Raw genomic sequence first — 14,276 nt, forward strand, 5'->3', positions numbered from 1 at the left:
GCACTGCTCTATCATTTCATGGAAGGCAAACAGAAGTGCAGTAGTGCCACTGTGCCACCCCCCTGCCCCCCATGAAGAGAGACCACTGAAACTTAGCTGGGGTTTATTCTCTTTATGTACAAAGCAATCCAGTACATCTTCAGCCCAGCTTCGTAGCCAGCTCTTTAGCCTTTGCTTTTTCCAGCTTTGCAATGCGAGCCACCGATTTTGGACCCAGGACATTCCCGCCCCAGTGACGACGGATCTGCAAAGGAGGGAGGGCAGGTTAGAGGCCTCATTCAATCAAACTCACACAGTTCCACTCCTTTCTGCACAAGGGGAAGAGCTCCCTCAACTATGAAGTCCTGCACATTTCAAGCTGTATTTCAGGGCAGAAAGTGAAAGAAGAGCTTAAGGTTTTTCCCCACGAGGGCTGTTGGGTTCAGCCATCAAGTAACTCCTGGACTTGGGGGATGGAGTTCAGCCAAGCAGAACCTGTTGCCTCTTCTAAATCCTTGCCCTGGGATAGCACTGTTTACTTCTAACTTGGTGACAGCATTCACATTTTACCCCATCCTTGGGTAAAGAATCTGGGTACACCATAAACAACTCTAGATGTAACACTCTCAACAGACTATAAGAATAAAATCAAAGACAAGGCCAGCAGCACAGAGAATCTTACCTCATCATATCTGTCATTGTAGTTGGTCTTGACAGCCTCCACCAGCTTGGCAAGGGCTCCCTTATCCTCCCTGTTGGTGACAGTTTTAATTTTTAGAACCTTGATTTAACATTTTCTGTAAATATTTAGCCGCAGGATTTCAGAACTTCTAGTGGCAAACACAGTTTTTTAATTTAAGCATGAACTTTACTTGCAAAGGGTTAACACTCCAACCCATCAATACTTCAGAATTTGCACTGCTCAGATTCTAAGGCTAACAGTTCCTTTACTTTAGAGTGATGATCCATTTTGGTAACCCAGAATAACCTGTAGCTTCAGGATCCAGCTGACACATTTTTATTAGATATCAAAAAGGTGTTATTTGATTTTAGAGAGACCCAAGTTTGCTACTACTTACGGGTTAACCTGGGTGAAGGCAACCGAGGTACAAGTCTTCCTGTGGACCAGTCGGCCCAGCCTGGCTTTGCCCTTGATGATGCAGTAGGGCACTCCCATCTTGCGGCACAGGGCTGGCAGGAACACCACCAGCTGAAAAGGAAAGGGAACTGTGCTGTGTAACTGAGGGAGAGCACCTTTTCACTCTTGGCATCAGCCCGGGCTGTGGCCAACTGCTCAGTGTTAAAAAGCTCGTTTTGCTCTTCACTGCTGGTTCAGGTGAAGAAATTCAGAACATCATTGCAAGGGCCCAGCCAGCCTCAGTCACACCGACTACAAACATGCATAAGCATCCCAGTTACGGTAAAGGTGTATTTTTATGCATTCTCTGTCGTGCAATATTTGTCTAAGATGCATTTTCACTTCTGACCCCACCTTAAGATCCACAGGTAGCCTGTGCCATGCTCACCTCAATGGGGTCTACATCGTGGGCAATGACTACAAGCTGAGCTTTCTTGTTCTCCACCAGAGTCGTGACACTGTTAATACCTGAAAAACAAAGTTATAGATAAGCTTTGAATTGTGGAAATCATGAAAACTTTCCACATCAGCAGCACAGAGACATTTCATGGACACTTTGCTAAAGCTCAGGGTTAAAAAGCTCGTCTTTTTCGCTCTTCACTTTGAGCTCAGGTGAAGAAATTCATACATCATTGCAATAGCTTGTCCAAGCCTGTTTATCAGTGTTCTCTCTAACCAAGCACCACGCTGCTCGTTTGCCATCAGCCAAGCCCAGGCACACAAGTTACCTGCTCGGAGGACAGGTGGCCTCTTGGTTGGAGCATCTCCTTTTCCTGCAGCTTTCTGCTCAGCACGAGCCAGGAGCCTCTGCTTCTTCTCTTGCTTATTTTCTGGCCTGTATTTGTGTGCCAGCTTCAGGAGCTGCGTGGCTGCAAGAGAACATCTACTCATTAGCTGCACAACCTGGAAATCTAAGCATCGCTTTTTAAAACACAGAAGTGCATCAGCGATCTTGGTGGTTTGTCATCACGTGTGTTTGGGCAGCAAAAAGTGATCATCATCTGCACCTTCTACACAAGTCTGAATTTTCTTGCATAGACACTGTCACTTGGAAAAAACTTTTACTCATTTAAAGACCCTGAAGTCCCTTCTTCCTTCATTTCAATGCCAGCCTGCAGGATGCTGGTTTTCCTCCTACAGGTTTACACAGTTCAGTTAGAAGAACCCTGGGAGATTCCAGGTCAAGCTGGAAAAATGGACTCTGATGGAATCATAGTTAAGATAACGCTGGGCTTGGCTCAGTAAGTAGCAGCTTTATTTTCTAACACCCTTTTCAGGTGTTTTCAGCAGCAATCAAGGCAGCAAATTCCCACATCAACTATCTATCACTATTAGAGCTTCCTTAAACAGACATGTTCCAGATTTCAGTTTCTCTCCCCTTCCCTGAGACACATCCCATTTAAACCCAAGGACGTGGAGCACATCCATACCTGTCTGGCGGTCCAGGGCCTGGGTGAACTGGTTAATGGCAGGAGGCACCTTGAGGCGTTTGTAGAGGATGGATCTCTGGCGCTGCAGGCGGATGTACCGCGGCCATTTCACAAACCGAGTGAGGTCCCGCTTTGGCTGGATGTCCTGTCCTAAAACACACAGCCCTCAGCTCAGAGTTGCCCCAAATCCACTGCAGCAGCAGCAGCAGGGAGCAGCACAGGGGCATCAGTGATCTTGGTGGTAATGTGTCAGCACGACCACTCAGATAGCAAATATTCTTTCACATCATCTGCACCCTGTACAAAAGTGGCACTGCACAGAGTGGATGGAGTCTGGCAAACTGTCCAATACCACCTTCACTAAGGAGAGCAGTTAACTCCAAGCAGCAAGGTAACTGCCTCCATCACCCTCTCCACTCTACAGCATTGATTTGTTTACAGTTTAGACACCTGTCCATAAGACAAAGTGGAACAAACATCCCAAATATCGAGTTACTCACCAATGCCAAAGTTCTTGGGCCTCTTCTCAAAGAGGGGATTGACGACCTTCTTGGCCTCCTGCTTCTTGACTACAGCAGGGGCCGGGGCCACCTTCTTGCCCTTGGCCTTCTTTCCTTTCGGCTACAAGTGAGAAACACGGTCTTGTCTTTTACTGCCCCCAACACCTGCATGCACGAAAGAGTAACCCTCCCACCCTGGACACGCATTTATTTTCTCAGGTGGAAAATTAAATGCCACCTCCCAGAGAAGGGAGAAGCGCCAGAAGAGCTCCCTGCTCTTCCAGAGAGTGCAAATCCTCCCGCTTTGCCTTTACAAGGTTCACGAACCTCCCGGAGGACGACAACGACCAAACTCGCGTGTCAATGGCCTCGCTCGGCCCGGTGCTCCCCGACAGCAGCCGAGACACCCCCACGGTGGTGACGGTCCGACCATGGGCACCCGGCCCGCACCGGGGTTCCGCCGCGGCCCGGCCGCGCTGCCGGAGCCGGGACAGGCCCACGCCCGGCCTTCCGCGGCCCTCCGCGAATCGGGCACGGAACGCCCCTCCACCGCCTCCCAGGGCTGCCCAGCGGCCGCGCGGCGCTGCCCGCGGTGCCGCGGCCCCTCGAGGGCGGCGGATGGAGGCGGATGGCCCCGGCACCCCCCCTCCCCGGCCGCCGCCATCACTCACCATCTTGGGCGGAGGGAGAGAGGGGCGGCGCGGGGCATGCCGGGAGATATCGGCGGGGATCCACGGCGGATCTCGCGAGAGGAGGGCGGGGCCGTGAGGGGGGGGGGGCGGCCATGGCGCAGCCCCGGGTGCTGCCCCAGAGCAAGGAGACTCTGCTGCAGTCCTACAACAAGCGCCTCAAGGATGATGTCAAGTCCATCATGGACAACTTCACTGAGATCATCAAGACAGCCAAGGTGGGCGCCCTCCAGTTCCTTAGGGGAGAAGGGCAGAGCTAGGTTGTGAAGGGGGGAGGTAACTGAGGGAGGGGAGGATGTGAGGGGAGAGCAAAGCCCATGAGGGGACAGAGACTCAAAGAATCGTAGACTGTTAAGGAGTTGGAAGGGACCTTAAAGATCATCCAGTCCCACCCCCTGCCATGGGCAGGGACACCTTCCACCGGCCCAGGTTGCTCCAAGCCCTGTCCAACCTGGCCTTGGACACTTCCAGGGATGGGGCAGCCACAGCTTCTCTGGGCAACCTGTGCCAGGGCATCACAACATCTAACCGAAATTTCCTTTCTTTCAATTTGTATCCATTATTCCTTGTCCTGTCACTACAGTTCCTGACAAAGAGTCCCTCTCTGGCTTCCTTGTAGCCCCTTCAGATACTGGAAGGAGCTGTGAGGTCTCCACGCAACCTTCTCCAGGCTGAACAGCCCCAACTTTCCCAGCCTGTCTCCATAGGGGAGGTGCTCCAGTCCTGTTTCTCCTGGTTTCTCCAAGAGGGAAGAGGGTCCCTTCCCCAGGGCAGACAGCAGTCAGCCCTCCCTGGCTGCTCCTGACCATCCTGCGATGTTCCTGAACTGCAGAAGCAAGAGGGGAGGGCAGCAAAGAAGATACAGGGCTGCTGTAGAGTCCAGAGGTGCCCCAGCAGTCCCAGATGTGAACTGAAGTGAAATTCATATATAGATGTGCATGTCACACACACGTATATTTTTCATACATACATTTCACCTATTTATGAAATTCACGCACATTCACATATACTCACATATATGATGCCTTATAGTAATCCTCTATCTGGATTTTAAATTTGTAAAGGTGGATATGCGTGCTTTTTTTTTCCTTTAGATTGAGGACGAAACTCAAGTCTCTCGAGCAACCCAGGGCGAGCAAGATAACTACGAGATGCACGTCAGAGCTGCAAACATTGTGAGTAGCACCGAGCTGTTCGGGTCTGTGGGCGGCACGTCCTTCAGGTGCTGTTGGGTTCACTGGTGGATCTTTGTATCTCCCACAAAAACTGCTGCTGGGGGAGTAACCTGGTATTTGGGGTGGCTGGGGAAGGCTGGGTGGCTTCAGGCTTCTGTGAGAATCCCTGTGCGATGTGGGAGTTTTCATCCTACTGAAGGAGCAGCTTGGGAGATCTTGTTTTCGGGGCTGGAGCAAAGCCCTGTTCTGATCTGTGTTTTTCCTCCCTGCCACGAGGTGCGAGCTGGCGAGTCCCTGATGAAACTTGTGTCTGACCTGAAGCAGTTCCTGATCCTCAACGACTTCCCCTCCGTGAACGAAGCCATCAACCAGCGCAACCAGCAGCTGAGGAGTCTGCAGGAGGAGTGTGACAAGAAGCTGATTGCCCTGAGGGATGAGATCTCCATTGACCTGTACGAGCTAGAAGAAGAATATTACTCTTCCAGGTACAAATAGGGCAGTGGACTCTGCCTTACGACTCCAGCCCTTTTGGGGTAGTTAGTGCAGACAAGCAAGTAGAGTAGAGGTGTGGAGAACGTTCCCTCCAACGAATTTTTACTGCTGGTTTTAATTAGGTCAAACTTTTTTTCTGCAGCTAAAGCAACTGCCTTTTCCTTGTAGATACCCTACAGGGTATAAATGTCCTGGTGAAGGAGGCATTCACAGCATCCTAGGTGTGATAGATAATTTGCTTAGGCTTCTGTTGGAATTATTAGAAAAGGAGATGAATTTCCTTGGGGGAAATCCCTCTGAAGGAGCCTCTGGCTCTCTCCTTACAGAGACCAGCTTGTTGAGCTGTGTCCCATTGTTAGATGTCACCACACCTTAGTGGTGAGTCCTTTCACAAGTGACCTGGTCACACGTTGTGCCTTCCCCCTCACAGTCCCCTGTCCCCAGCTGGATCCAGTCCTGCTGGGGTGAACATTTGAAAGGAGCAAAAAAAAAAAACTTGCTCAGTCTCATGGAATCCTGAAGTATTGTAATAGGATTTTTCTAAGGAATAGTGACTTATTACCAATTTGTTTGTGGGATTTTTAATATTTTTAAAAGCCTGTTGCTTAGGTAAAACAGACTTTAGAGAATTCAGACACTTTATTTTTTATTTTTTTTGTTATGCACTCCAGCACTTCTAGTTGATGATGAGGGAAATGAAAGCAGGAGAAAACAAATGCAAACCTGGTTATTTTGGCTGCACTGTCCAAGCTAAGTGAAGTTCAGTGCAATAATGCTAAGACTTTTAAACAGAAACTTAACTTAAAAAAATCTCATTTAAAATTTTAATGACCAGGTTTTCTGTGTTTGCCTTTTCCTTTTTTTTTTCCCTAAAAATGCTGAATGCCTATAACCCCAGTTAAGTCAACTAAACCCTTAATTGCTCAATATCTTGGAAAGTAAGGCCATTGTTTATGAATTATATATATATATATATTTCAAGAGTAAAAAGATATTAATATGACATAGCTTAGAGGCAAAAGTTTAGATTTGTTTTTCAAACTTTTTTCAGATTTTTGGGGGGATTATCAAAGGGATCCTAGAAACATCTCAGAAATTAAGAGAGATGGTCACAAACCCAAGCACTTTTCCAGGTGCTGATAGATCCATGGCACGGGCTGCACACACATAGCAGTGAGCTGTGTCCAGAGGGATGTGGTGTGGGATGGTAGTGCCTCACATGTGCCAGATGTGCTCCCTCACCCTGTCCCCAGGCTGCCACCACTGTGCGCCAGTCACTTTTGGACCGAGGGGTTCTGACCGTGCTGGCATGGTCTGTTCACCCGCCTGGCACCAGGTGCCAAGCGAAGCAAACTTTCCTGACAGAGCAGGGAGGCACAAATGTTGGTGTGCATCAAATGGATCTGCCTTTGTGCTCCTTCTTATTGGTCACGAGGTGAGGAAACCTGGCAGCTCTGCAGAGCTGTGATCTGAAACCTGTTGCCACGTAGCACTTGGTCATTTGCTTTTAGCACTTCCTCCCTTCCTGCGCTCTTTCCTGTCTTTTTCTGCACCAAAGAAATTGTGTCTGTGTAAATACAGCAACAGTGATTTATTCAAAGTCCTTTTATAATTAGAGTACGGCAATATTTTTAATGAAACCTGATTGTTTAACGTGGGGGGAAAAGGGTTTCTGTTATGTCACAGTCGTGTTTCAATGGCTGGAAATGCAACAGTCAGTTTGCCCCCAAAGGGGAATTCCGTCCTGGGAGCCCTGGGGTGCATCTCAGTTGTAGGGTCAGGTGTTTGCCAGGCCTTTTATGTGCACGTGGGGATTTTGGTGAGGCCCAAAAGCAGGTCCTTGAAAATAAAACCCCGGAGATTGTTCTGAAGGAATCTTTGCTTTCCTGCCCTGTGTCCAAGTAGTTTGCTAGGGCTGTCCCTCTGCACACAGACTGGTGGGTGCCTCAGGAGAGTAGTGAAGATCCTTCCAGGCACTGAGGAACCCTCCCTGGACAGGGCAGCAGGCTGGCCAGTGCTCTGGGGTCTGTGCAGAGCTGCTCACTGACCCTGACTTTTGAGTGTTACCTGAGAGGTGGAGCTTAGACTTTTGGAACTGTTCTAGCTGGGCCAGCAGGAGAAGCAGTGATGCTTCTGGCACACCTAAGATTTCGTTAGTAACTCCCCTGCCCTGATGTGCTGGATGCTGTGGCCAAGATCTCCTCGGAAATCATGGTCTGAGGTCTGGGACAGAACAGGAGTTGTAGTTGTGGTTCAGTCCTGAAGTTAACTGAACCAGTTTCACTGTGTGTTGAGGGCTGATCTTCCAAGGGATTTTACAGAGGCCCCAGATATGAAACCTGTATCCATTCCCTTCTTACTTCTCCTGCAAAGCCAGCTGGGTGATGCTGCCAGAAAAGAGCTCAGCTTGCAACTAGTGCTCTGTGTGCTTGTTCCTCAAAGTGGTAACTCCAGGTCCAGCTTGCCTTCTCTCATCCTAACCCCCAAACCTGCATTTGTGTTCCATTGCTCCCTCCTCAGAGATCACAGGAGCTGTCTTGAGTGTGGGGTTAGATCTCACATGTTTCATGTTTGTGCAATTTGAACTGTCTCATATTTCAACACTTAAAATATTTCCCTAAGCATCAGTCCATACATTACAAATGTAAATAAAGCTGCAACAACAAAATCACTTGACCCATTGGGTTTGTTTTTCTCTGAATGCAAGCTGCTTTCTGCTCCAGCACTCACTTTGTCTTGGGTGTCTCTTCTGTGTGCAGCTCCTTCTTCTCTTTGGGATTCGTGCTGGTTTTGTTCCAGTTTTATTACATGTTTCTTTTTAGTTTTGGCCCTTCCATGTTGTGTTTTCCTCGGAGCACAGGCACGAATTACCCAGTTTAAAAACACGACATTCCCGCACTGCTGGTTCAGCCAGCTCTATATCCTACAATGTTGGAATCCAACCAGCTCCTTTTAGAAGCACTGTTAGCTCAGGCTCTTTGGGAAAAGGCAGGAAATGTCAGTACTTTATAATCCGGCTGGAAAGCTTCAATAGGAGACCCAAACCTGTGGAGCACTTCTTTGAAAGGGCGAGGGTACAAAGAGGTTTCTTCTTTATCAGACAGGGACAGGCCCCAAACAATTGTAGCTTTTTTTTCTGAACTGAAACACAGAGCAGGATTGATACTTTTTTCCCCTCACATAGGTTGTGATCTAATTCTAAGTAAAATAATTCTGGGTGAGGTCCGTGTCTCGCTCATCTCAATAGCAGAACTCCTGTATTTGGGGGTGCCAGGACATTTTTCAGAGACTTGGAGTGTCTGGATTAGAATTGAGCCTCTGTTTCAGTTTGTAGCACCAGTTCTAGGTCAGAAATTGCCCCAGTCCCAACCAGGCCCATGAGGTACAGGACCAGCCCTTCAGGGGTGCCTTAGGGAAGGCCGGTGTCTCACGGGTTGTGATGAATTCATGAACACAGACCTTACCTCCTGCTTTTTCTTTTTTTTTTTTTTTTTTTTTTTTTTTTTTTTTTTTTTTTTTTTTTTTTTTTTTTTTTTTTTTTTTTTTTTTTTTTTTTTTTTTTTTTGCCATTTTCTTAATGCTTTGATTCTGTCTTGCTCCCCCACTACCCTTCCCGTCCTGTCCCTCCCTTCTTCTGTCACCGCACCTGCTCTCTCCTCACTGGGGTTGTTTGTTCTGGAAAGCTACAGTCTGTGTGACAGCAATGACCTCCCGCTGTGCGAAGCCTACTGGAGACAAGACTTTGCCACGCTGTCGCCCGAGAGCCTCTCGATGCCTCTGGCAGCTGCCACAGCAGAGCCGAGCGTCGCCCCCTCCCAGAGTTCGACCCCGTCGCATCCCCACGTGAACGGGCACGGGGCGGGCCCGGCCGAGCATTCCTGAAGAGGATCCCAACGTGCTCCTCCCACTGGCCCCGTGCTGCTGGAAGTCTTCCACCTGCTGTACTACTGAGCGTCTCCTGCTGTCGGGAGAAGGCACTGGGGCTGTGCTGGCAGGTTTCTGCCCTCAGGATGGCTGCAGTGCTTCCTCCCCGCCAGGACGCTGCCATGAGTGTTCCTCTCCCTTAAGAGATAGAGATAGGTAGATACAAAGTGGATTGTTCTAACAGCTTAGAGTCAGGTTTGCTTTTACGTGATAGTTACGTGTAGAGTTCATTAGAAGTCCAGTTTGTTTCCATGTGAATCTCAGTGAGCACATGCTGGAGTGTTGGGAGTTGAATAACTTGAGCCAAATATGGGGGCAGTGAGTGTTTTGGGGTTTTTACTCTGCCTCCCTAAGTTATTGACATTCTGGCTGCTTTAAAGCTCTCTCAGGATGGCATCTGACAACCTCTGGTCTAATTTAAAGAGTCTTATAGTATTTTTCACATAACAGTCTTCACTGTCAAAGTGCTTCACAAACTTGAATTCTTGGCTTGGGAGGAGGATCTCAGGAGACCCTTGTGGAAGAGCAGTGTTCCCCCCTGTGAAGAAGAACAGGGACCAGACTGAGGGATCGACGATGCCACTTGCTCAAAGCCACAAATAGAAGCAGCTTTAGTCGATTCCTTCTTCAGTGTTTACACAGAAATTTCTACTAACACAGTCTGAGCTAACATGAAGCTACTGTTTATGTTGGCTTTTAGTTTTGCCTGATAAAAACATCCTGAGATGACTGGGGTGTTGGGAGCAGCGAGGGATACTCGGTTACTCTCAATTTCCTTCCAAAGAAACGTGTTTGGTGCTTGCTCTGCAGCTGTTCAGCAGCTCAGCACATCATCTGCCCTTCCCCTTTGTGGTGGCTGAAAAGGGGGATGTCCCTGCACTGGCACACGGTCACCACAGCTCAGTGTCACGGGCACTGCAGAGCCACCAGCGCATTCCAACAACCTGCTGAGCTTCCCCGGCGTTCTGCTGTAATGTCTCGTTTCCTAGGATGTGAATTTTGCTATAGTTTTTTTGGTTTCTTTTTCTTCCATTCCATTTATTTTTATTTTTTTTTTGTAACTAGGTGATTTAATAAAACCTGACTGGTTTGTATGATTTTCAAGGCGTGTGTTTTCAGCCACGAGGCTTGGTGGAAATGTGACAACGTGAGCACATGCAGTGGGGGCGAGCGTTCCCCCGCAGGCTGGGCAAGAAAACCCTGCTCCGTGCAGGCGTTCCCGTTTGGGGGCTGCAGATACCTTCACTAAATCCCACCGTGCTCCAGGTGAAAGCTCTGCACTTGTGTGTCCTCCAACCCAAATAAAGGTTTGGGAGCTCCACATCTGAGGTCAGGGGCGAGCCGCAGGCAGGCTGCGGGAGCTCCGGGGTGATGCTGGAAGGAAGGGGGGGGGTCTCGGGGTGACTCGCAGATGCTCCAGAGAGGCCCGAGCACCCCCGGTGTGGCGGAGGGACCCCGATGCTCCGCGGAGCCCTCGCTCTTGGCTGTGCCTGGAGCAATTCCATCGGGGTCGGCTCCAGCCCCCGCTCACAGCGCGCCCGGCGCTGCCGTCACTTCCCGGCCGGCGCGCTCCCATCCATCACTTCCTGCCGGGGATCCACGAGGAGGGGACAGCACCTCTGGGACCCGGGAACGAGCTGGCAGGGCCACCCCGCGGCCACAATGGCCAGCCTGGCCGCCCAGGACTCCTACCTGCAGGGCTTGGCCAGGAGGGTCAGCGCGCAGCAGCCCTCGGAGTCGCGGAAGAGGAAATTTGGTAATGGAGCTACTGTAACCCTTCGGCTTCTGCTCTCTCCGGCAGCTTTGTGGGGGTCTGGGTGCGACAGCCGACTCTCCACGGGGTGCTTGGCCCGGGGCGGTGGCGTTGTGCCGTTTTGTAAGAATAAAACAATCTCTGCTGAAACACGTTGAGCACGTTGCATTTGGAAATCGGGGGTCTCCATTCCTTGTGATGATGGATGTGGGAGAGCTGGGCTTATATTGAAGTGTGCAAGCATGTTTGGTCTGTCTAAATAAATCCTAGAATGTGTGATTTTTTTAACGTCACGATATGCCATTGCAATGCTGAAATTTTAGTCTTCAGTAACAGCTGAATGTTATGAGTGAGAATGTATCATTGTCCTATTTTGTATTATTTGGTTTTGCCTTCCAGTGCCTAAGCCAGGCCAGCCCGGGGACGCTGGGAGACAGCCCAAGAAACAGAAGAGAAAGAAACTGAGGAAGCAAACTGAGAAGAATAATGCACCTTCAGTCAAACAGGTGGTTTCTAACACCAGTAAATCCACTCCAGGACAGAAAGCAGCCTCTCAAGCCAGCAAATCCTCTCCACAGGGTGTTACACAGAATAGGAATGAGAGTTTGGCCACAGGTAAGATTTCCACCATTGCCATAGTCTGGTTAAAGTGACCTGGGCTGAGGTGGTTGTTTTTCAGTTGCTTCACACATGTCTAGTTTGGAAAGCCTTGAAGAAATTCAGCTGAATTGAGAACATCTTAACTTACTCTGTGTGTCCTGAAAGCTTTCGCCTACGGACACGAATTTGTGCCATCACCACTGGGTGGCTCCCTGGAAACGGTGTTTAAACTGAAGTGCAGACTATTTATGTATTTGTGTAACTTTAGGAATTATGCATGGATACAATCTATGTCCTGCCAGGTCAGTTTTCCATTATGATTCTGAAAAGCCAGATCACAGAGAAAAGATGTCCTGAACGTCTCTGTTTCCACAAACTTGATGCTTGCCAGGCAGCCCTGGGGCATGCCAGGCCACTTGCTGGCAGTGTTGAATGATAATATGGATAGAAAAGGGGAAATTCTAAAGAAACCAATGAAATAGAAACTCTTGGTTAGTTCAGATTTTCCGTTCCATTCACAGCATCTAAAGAGTTCCCGGAGCTTTTCCCACAGCCATAGAAAGTGCTTCTGTTTGGCTGATGATGCCTTTTAAGTATTTTTATTTTCTTCCTCTCATTTTCAGGGAGTAAAAGTGAACTGAGTTCCCCTTCTGTTTCTGCAATCAATCTCTTGCGTCAGAGACTGCACGAGAAGATTAAAAAAGCTTCTGGACAAGTATGAGAACTTTTAATACGTGTTTATGCACTATAAATTCTCCTCAGCCTCCCAGGGGATGTGGGGACGGGATCTCACAAGGCTCAGGGTTTGAGCTGTTTCTGTCTCCTAAGGAACTGCTGGTAGGTATTGCTGGGAGACCTCTGTGTGTTCTGTGATAAAAACACATGAGAAAAGCTGGAGCCAGGCTTGGAGGAGAACATGCCTGTGGTGATTTTCAGGAAAAAGCAAAGCACTGAGAGCCTGAAAGGGAGCAGCTACAGGCAGTTGGAGAACGAAGGGCTTGAAATGCCCTCTCTGTGTTTAGTGTCTCTAACAGTTGAGCTCGTTGTCACAGGTGGTGTGCTTCTTAGGGGAAGTTGGAGATCAGGACAGCCCACTTTCAACTCTGCTTTATCTCTTTAAGGCTCATTCACGTCCATTCTTTTTCTTAGGGTAATGCCAAAGAATTAACACCTGCAGTCCTGGAGAAGAGGCAGCGAAGGAAATACGAGAGAGAGAGAAAGAAGCGCCGAAGGAAGGAGTTGAAGATGAAGGCAAAAATGGAGAAGAAAGAAACTGAGGAGGTACCAGTAGAGCCAGAAAACAAAAAGGAGGAGATCAGAGCTGAGGTTGTCTTTAACAGAGTTGAAGTCCATGAAGAGAATGAGTTGAACAAGATCCAGAAGAAGAAGGAGAAGAGGAAAGCAGTGAAAGGCAATATCACTCCTCTGACGGGCAAGAACTACAAGCAGCTGCTGAGCAGGCTGGAGATGAGGAAGAACAAGCTGGAGGAACTCAAGGATAAGGACGAGAAGAAAGCTCAGGAGCTGGAGACCAAGATAAAATGGACAAATGCTCTCTATAAGGCGGAAGGTGTGAAGATCCGCGACGACGAGGAGCGGCTGAAAGAAGCTCTGAAGCGCAAGGAGAAGCGCAAAGCCCAGCGCAAAAGGCAGTGGGAGCAGCGGACAATAAGGGTGGTGGAAAAGATGCAGCAGCGGCAGGACAAGCGGCAGAAGAACATCCAGAAGAAGAAGAAGGATAGGATGGAGAAGAAGAAAGCCAGGGCCAGGAAGAAAGGCCGGGTTCTGCCAGAGGACTTGAAAAAAGCTGGGTTAAAGTGAGAGGGAGGCAGCTGCTCCTGGCAGCCCAAATTCCATATTCCCAGATTCCGTCCCTCTTGTGTGCCACTGTCCCCGGGGAGGCAGTGCCTGAGGACACCAGGCTGTGGGGCAGGCACTGCCACGGCTTCCCAGCTTCATCACAGGGAAAAAAAAAAGTTGTATGTTTGTTAATAAAGTTTTTTATCCTAAGGAAACACCTTCTGGCTGGTTAATAATAAGAGTTATTACTACTTTCCTAAAGAGAAAATGTTGATTGCTGTCACTTCTGATGTGCTGTAGGGTGTGTCTTCATGCCATGGGTGCCACCAAGGGAACCCCTGGGGTTGATGGGCTTCAGAGGGGGCAAAAATAAAGGAAAAGGAGTGCATAGAGCAAACAAGATGCTTGTGCTTTGAATGAATTAGGAGCTGCCTTGAGGTTTTCATGTTTGGGTGAAATACCTTTTCAGCAGCTTTGTAATAGTTCATTTCATACTTTGGACTTTTAAGAAATTCCAGCAAGAGCCTGAGTGCAATCTGAGTTTGAGTTGCAGGCTTTGTTCTCAAGAGAAGGCAGTTCTTTCCTTTTGGGAGCTAATGAAAGGGAGATGAAGATCTTGCATTTTTAGCAAAATTTAAATATTGCTGATGGTTTGATTTCAGAAGCCTTTAAAAGGAACACAGAGGATAGTTCATTGTTCATACAGTTTTATTGTCAAAGGCAGAAAATAAGGGGCCTCAGCGCAATCTTCTGACACGAGGGAGCAGCAGCTGGATTTAGGTAAAGTAAAACTATT

The 14,276-nt window shown here is 48.7% G+C and overlaps 3 protein-coding genes and 4 non-coding genes across 9 annotated transcripts; 2 read left to right on the forward strand and 5 right to left on the reverse strand.

Annotated features, from left to right (window-relative positions):
- Nucleotides 1-86: 86 nt before the first annotated feature.
- On the reverse strand, nt 87-3,773 carry RPL7A (ribosomal protein L7a). The gene is made up of 8 exons (XM_027887208.1): nt 3,719-3,773; nt 3,048-3,168; nt 2,548-2,697; nt 1,846-1,986; nt 1,506-1,585; nt 1,059-1,189; nt 662-731; nt 87-244 (listed from the first exon to the last, which is right to left on the reverse strand). The coding sequence occupies exons 1-8, from the start codon at nt 3,719-3,721 to the stop codon at nt 140-142; spliced, it is 801 nt and encodes a 266-aa protein (XP_027743009.1). The 5' UTR covers nt 3,722-3,773; the 3' UTR covers nt 87-139.
- LOC114059139 lies at nt 1,269-1,342 on the reverse strand. Its single transcript, XR_003571589.1, has one exon. It is a non-coding gene; the product is annotated as a small nucleolar RNA SNORD36 (small nucleolar RNA).
- On the reverse strand, nt 1,679-1,755 carry LOC114059142. Its single transcript, XR_003571592.1, has one exon. It is a non-coding gene; the product is annotated as a small nucleolar RNA SNORD36 (small nucleolar RNA).
- Nucleotides 2,057-2,123, reverse strand: LOC114059144. The gene has a single exon (XR_003571594.1). It is a non-coding gene; the product is annotated as a small nucleolar RNA SNORD24 (small nucleolar RNA).
- LOC114059143 lies at nt 2,770-2,842 on the reverse strand. Its single transcript, XR_003571593.1, has one exon. It is a non-coding gene; the product is annotated as a small nucleolar RNA SNORD24 (small nucleolar RNA).
- Nucleotides 3,774-3,794: 21 nt separating the features above from the next.
- Nucleotides 3,795-10,422, forward strand: MED22 (mediator complex subunit 22). 2 transcript variants are annotated; one of them, XM_027887212.1, is made up of 4 exons: nt 3,795-3,954; nt 4,831-4,911; nt 5,188-5,396; nt 9,087-10,422. In XM_027887212.1, exons 1-4 carry the CDS (start codon nt 3,832-3,834, stop codon nt 9,283-9,285), a joined length of 612 nt encoding a protein of 203 aa, XP_027743013.1. In that variant the 5' UTR covers nt 3,795-3,831; the 3' UTR covers nt 9,286-10,422. The 2 variants fall into 2 exon arrangements, with proteins under 2 accessions (XP_027743013.1, XP_027743014.1); XM_027887213.1 differs by having other exon boundaries at nt 9,093-10,422.
- A 501-nt stretch (nt 10,423-10,923) lies between these two features.
- On the forward strand, nt 10,924-13,695 carry SURF6 (surfeit 6). 2 transcript variants are annotated; one of them, XM_027887211.1, is made up of 5 exons: nt 10,924-11,083; nt 11,480-11,695; nt 12,304-12,395; nt 12,830-13,522; nt 13,593-13,695. In XM_027887211.1, exons 1-4 carry the CDS (start codon nt 10,990-10,992, stop codon nt 13,499-13,501), a joined length of 1,074 nt encoding a protein of 357 aa, XP_027743012.1. In that variant the 5' UTR covers nt 10,924-10,989; the 3' UTR covers nt 13,502-13,522; nt 13,593-13,695. The 2 variants fall into 2 exon arrangements, with proteins under 2 accessions (XP_027743012.1, XP_027743011.1); XM_027887210.1 differs by having other exon boundaries at nt 12,830-13,695.
- The last annotated feature ends 581 nt before the right edge of the window (nt 13,696-14,276 follow it).

The sequence above is a fragment of the Empidonax traillii genome, unplaced genomic scaffold (assembly GCF_003031625.1).
Source record: "Empidonax traillii isolate 1590-97213 ecotype Southwest subspecies unplaced genomic scaffold, ASM303162v1 scaffold204:size1584377, whole genome shotgun sequence".
Classification (NCBI taxonomy): Eukaryota; Metazoa; Chordata; class Aves; order Passeriformes; family Tyrannidae; genus Empidonax; species Empidonax traillii.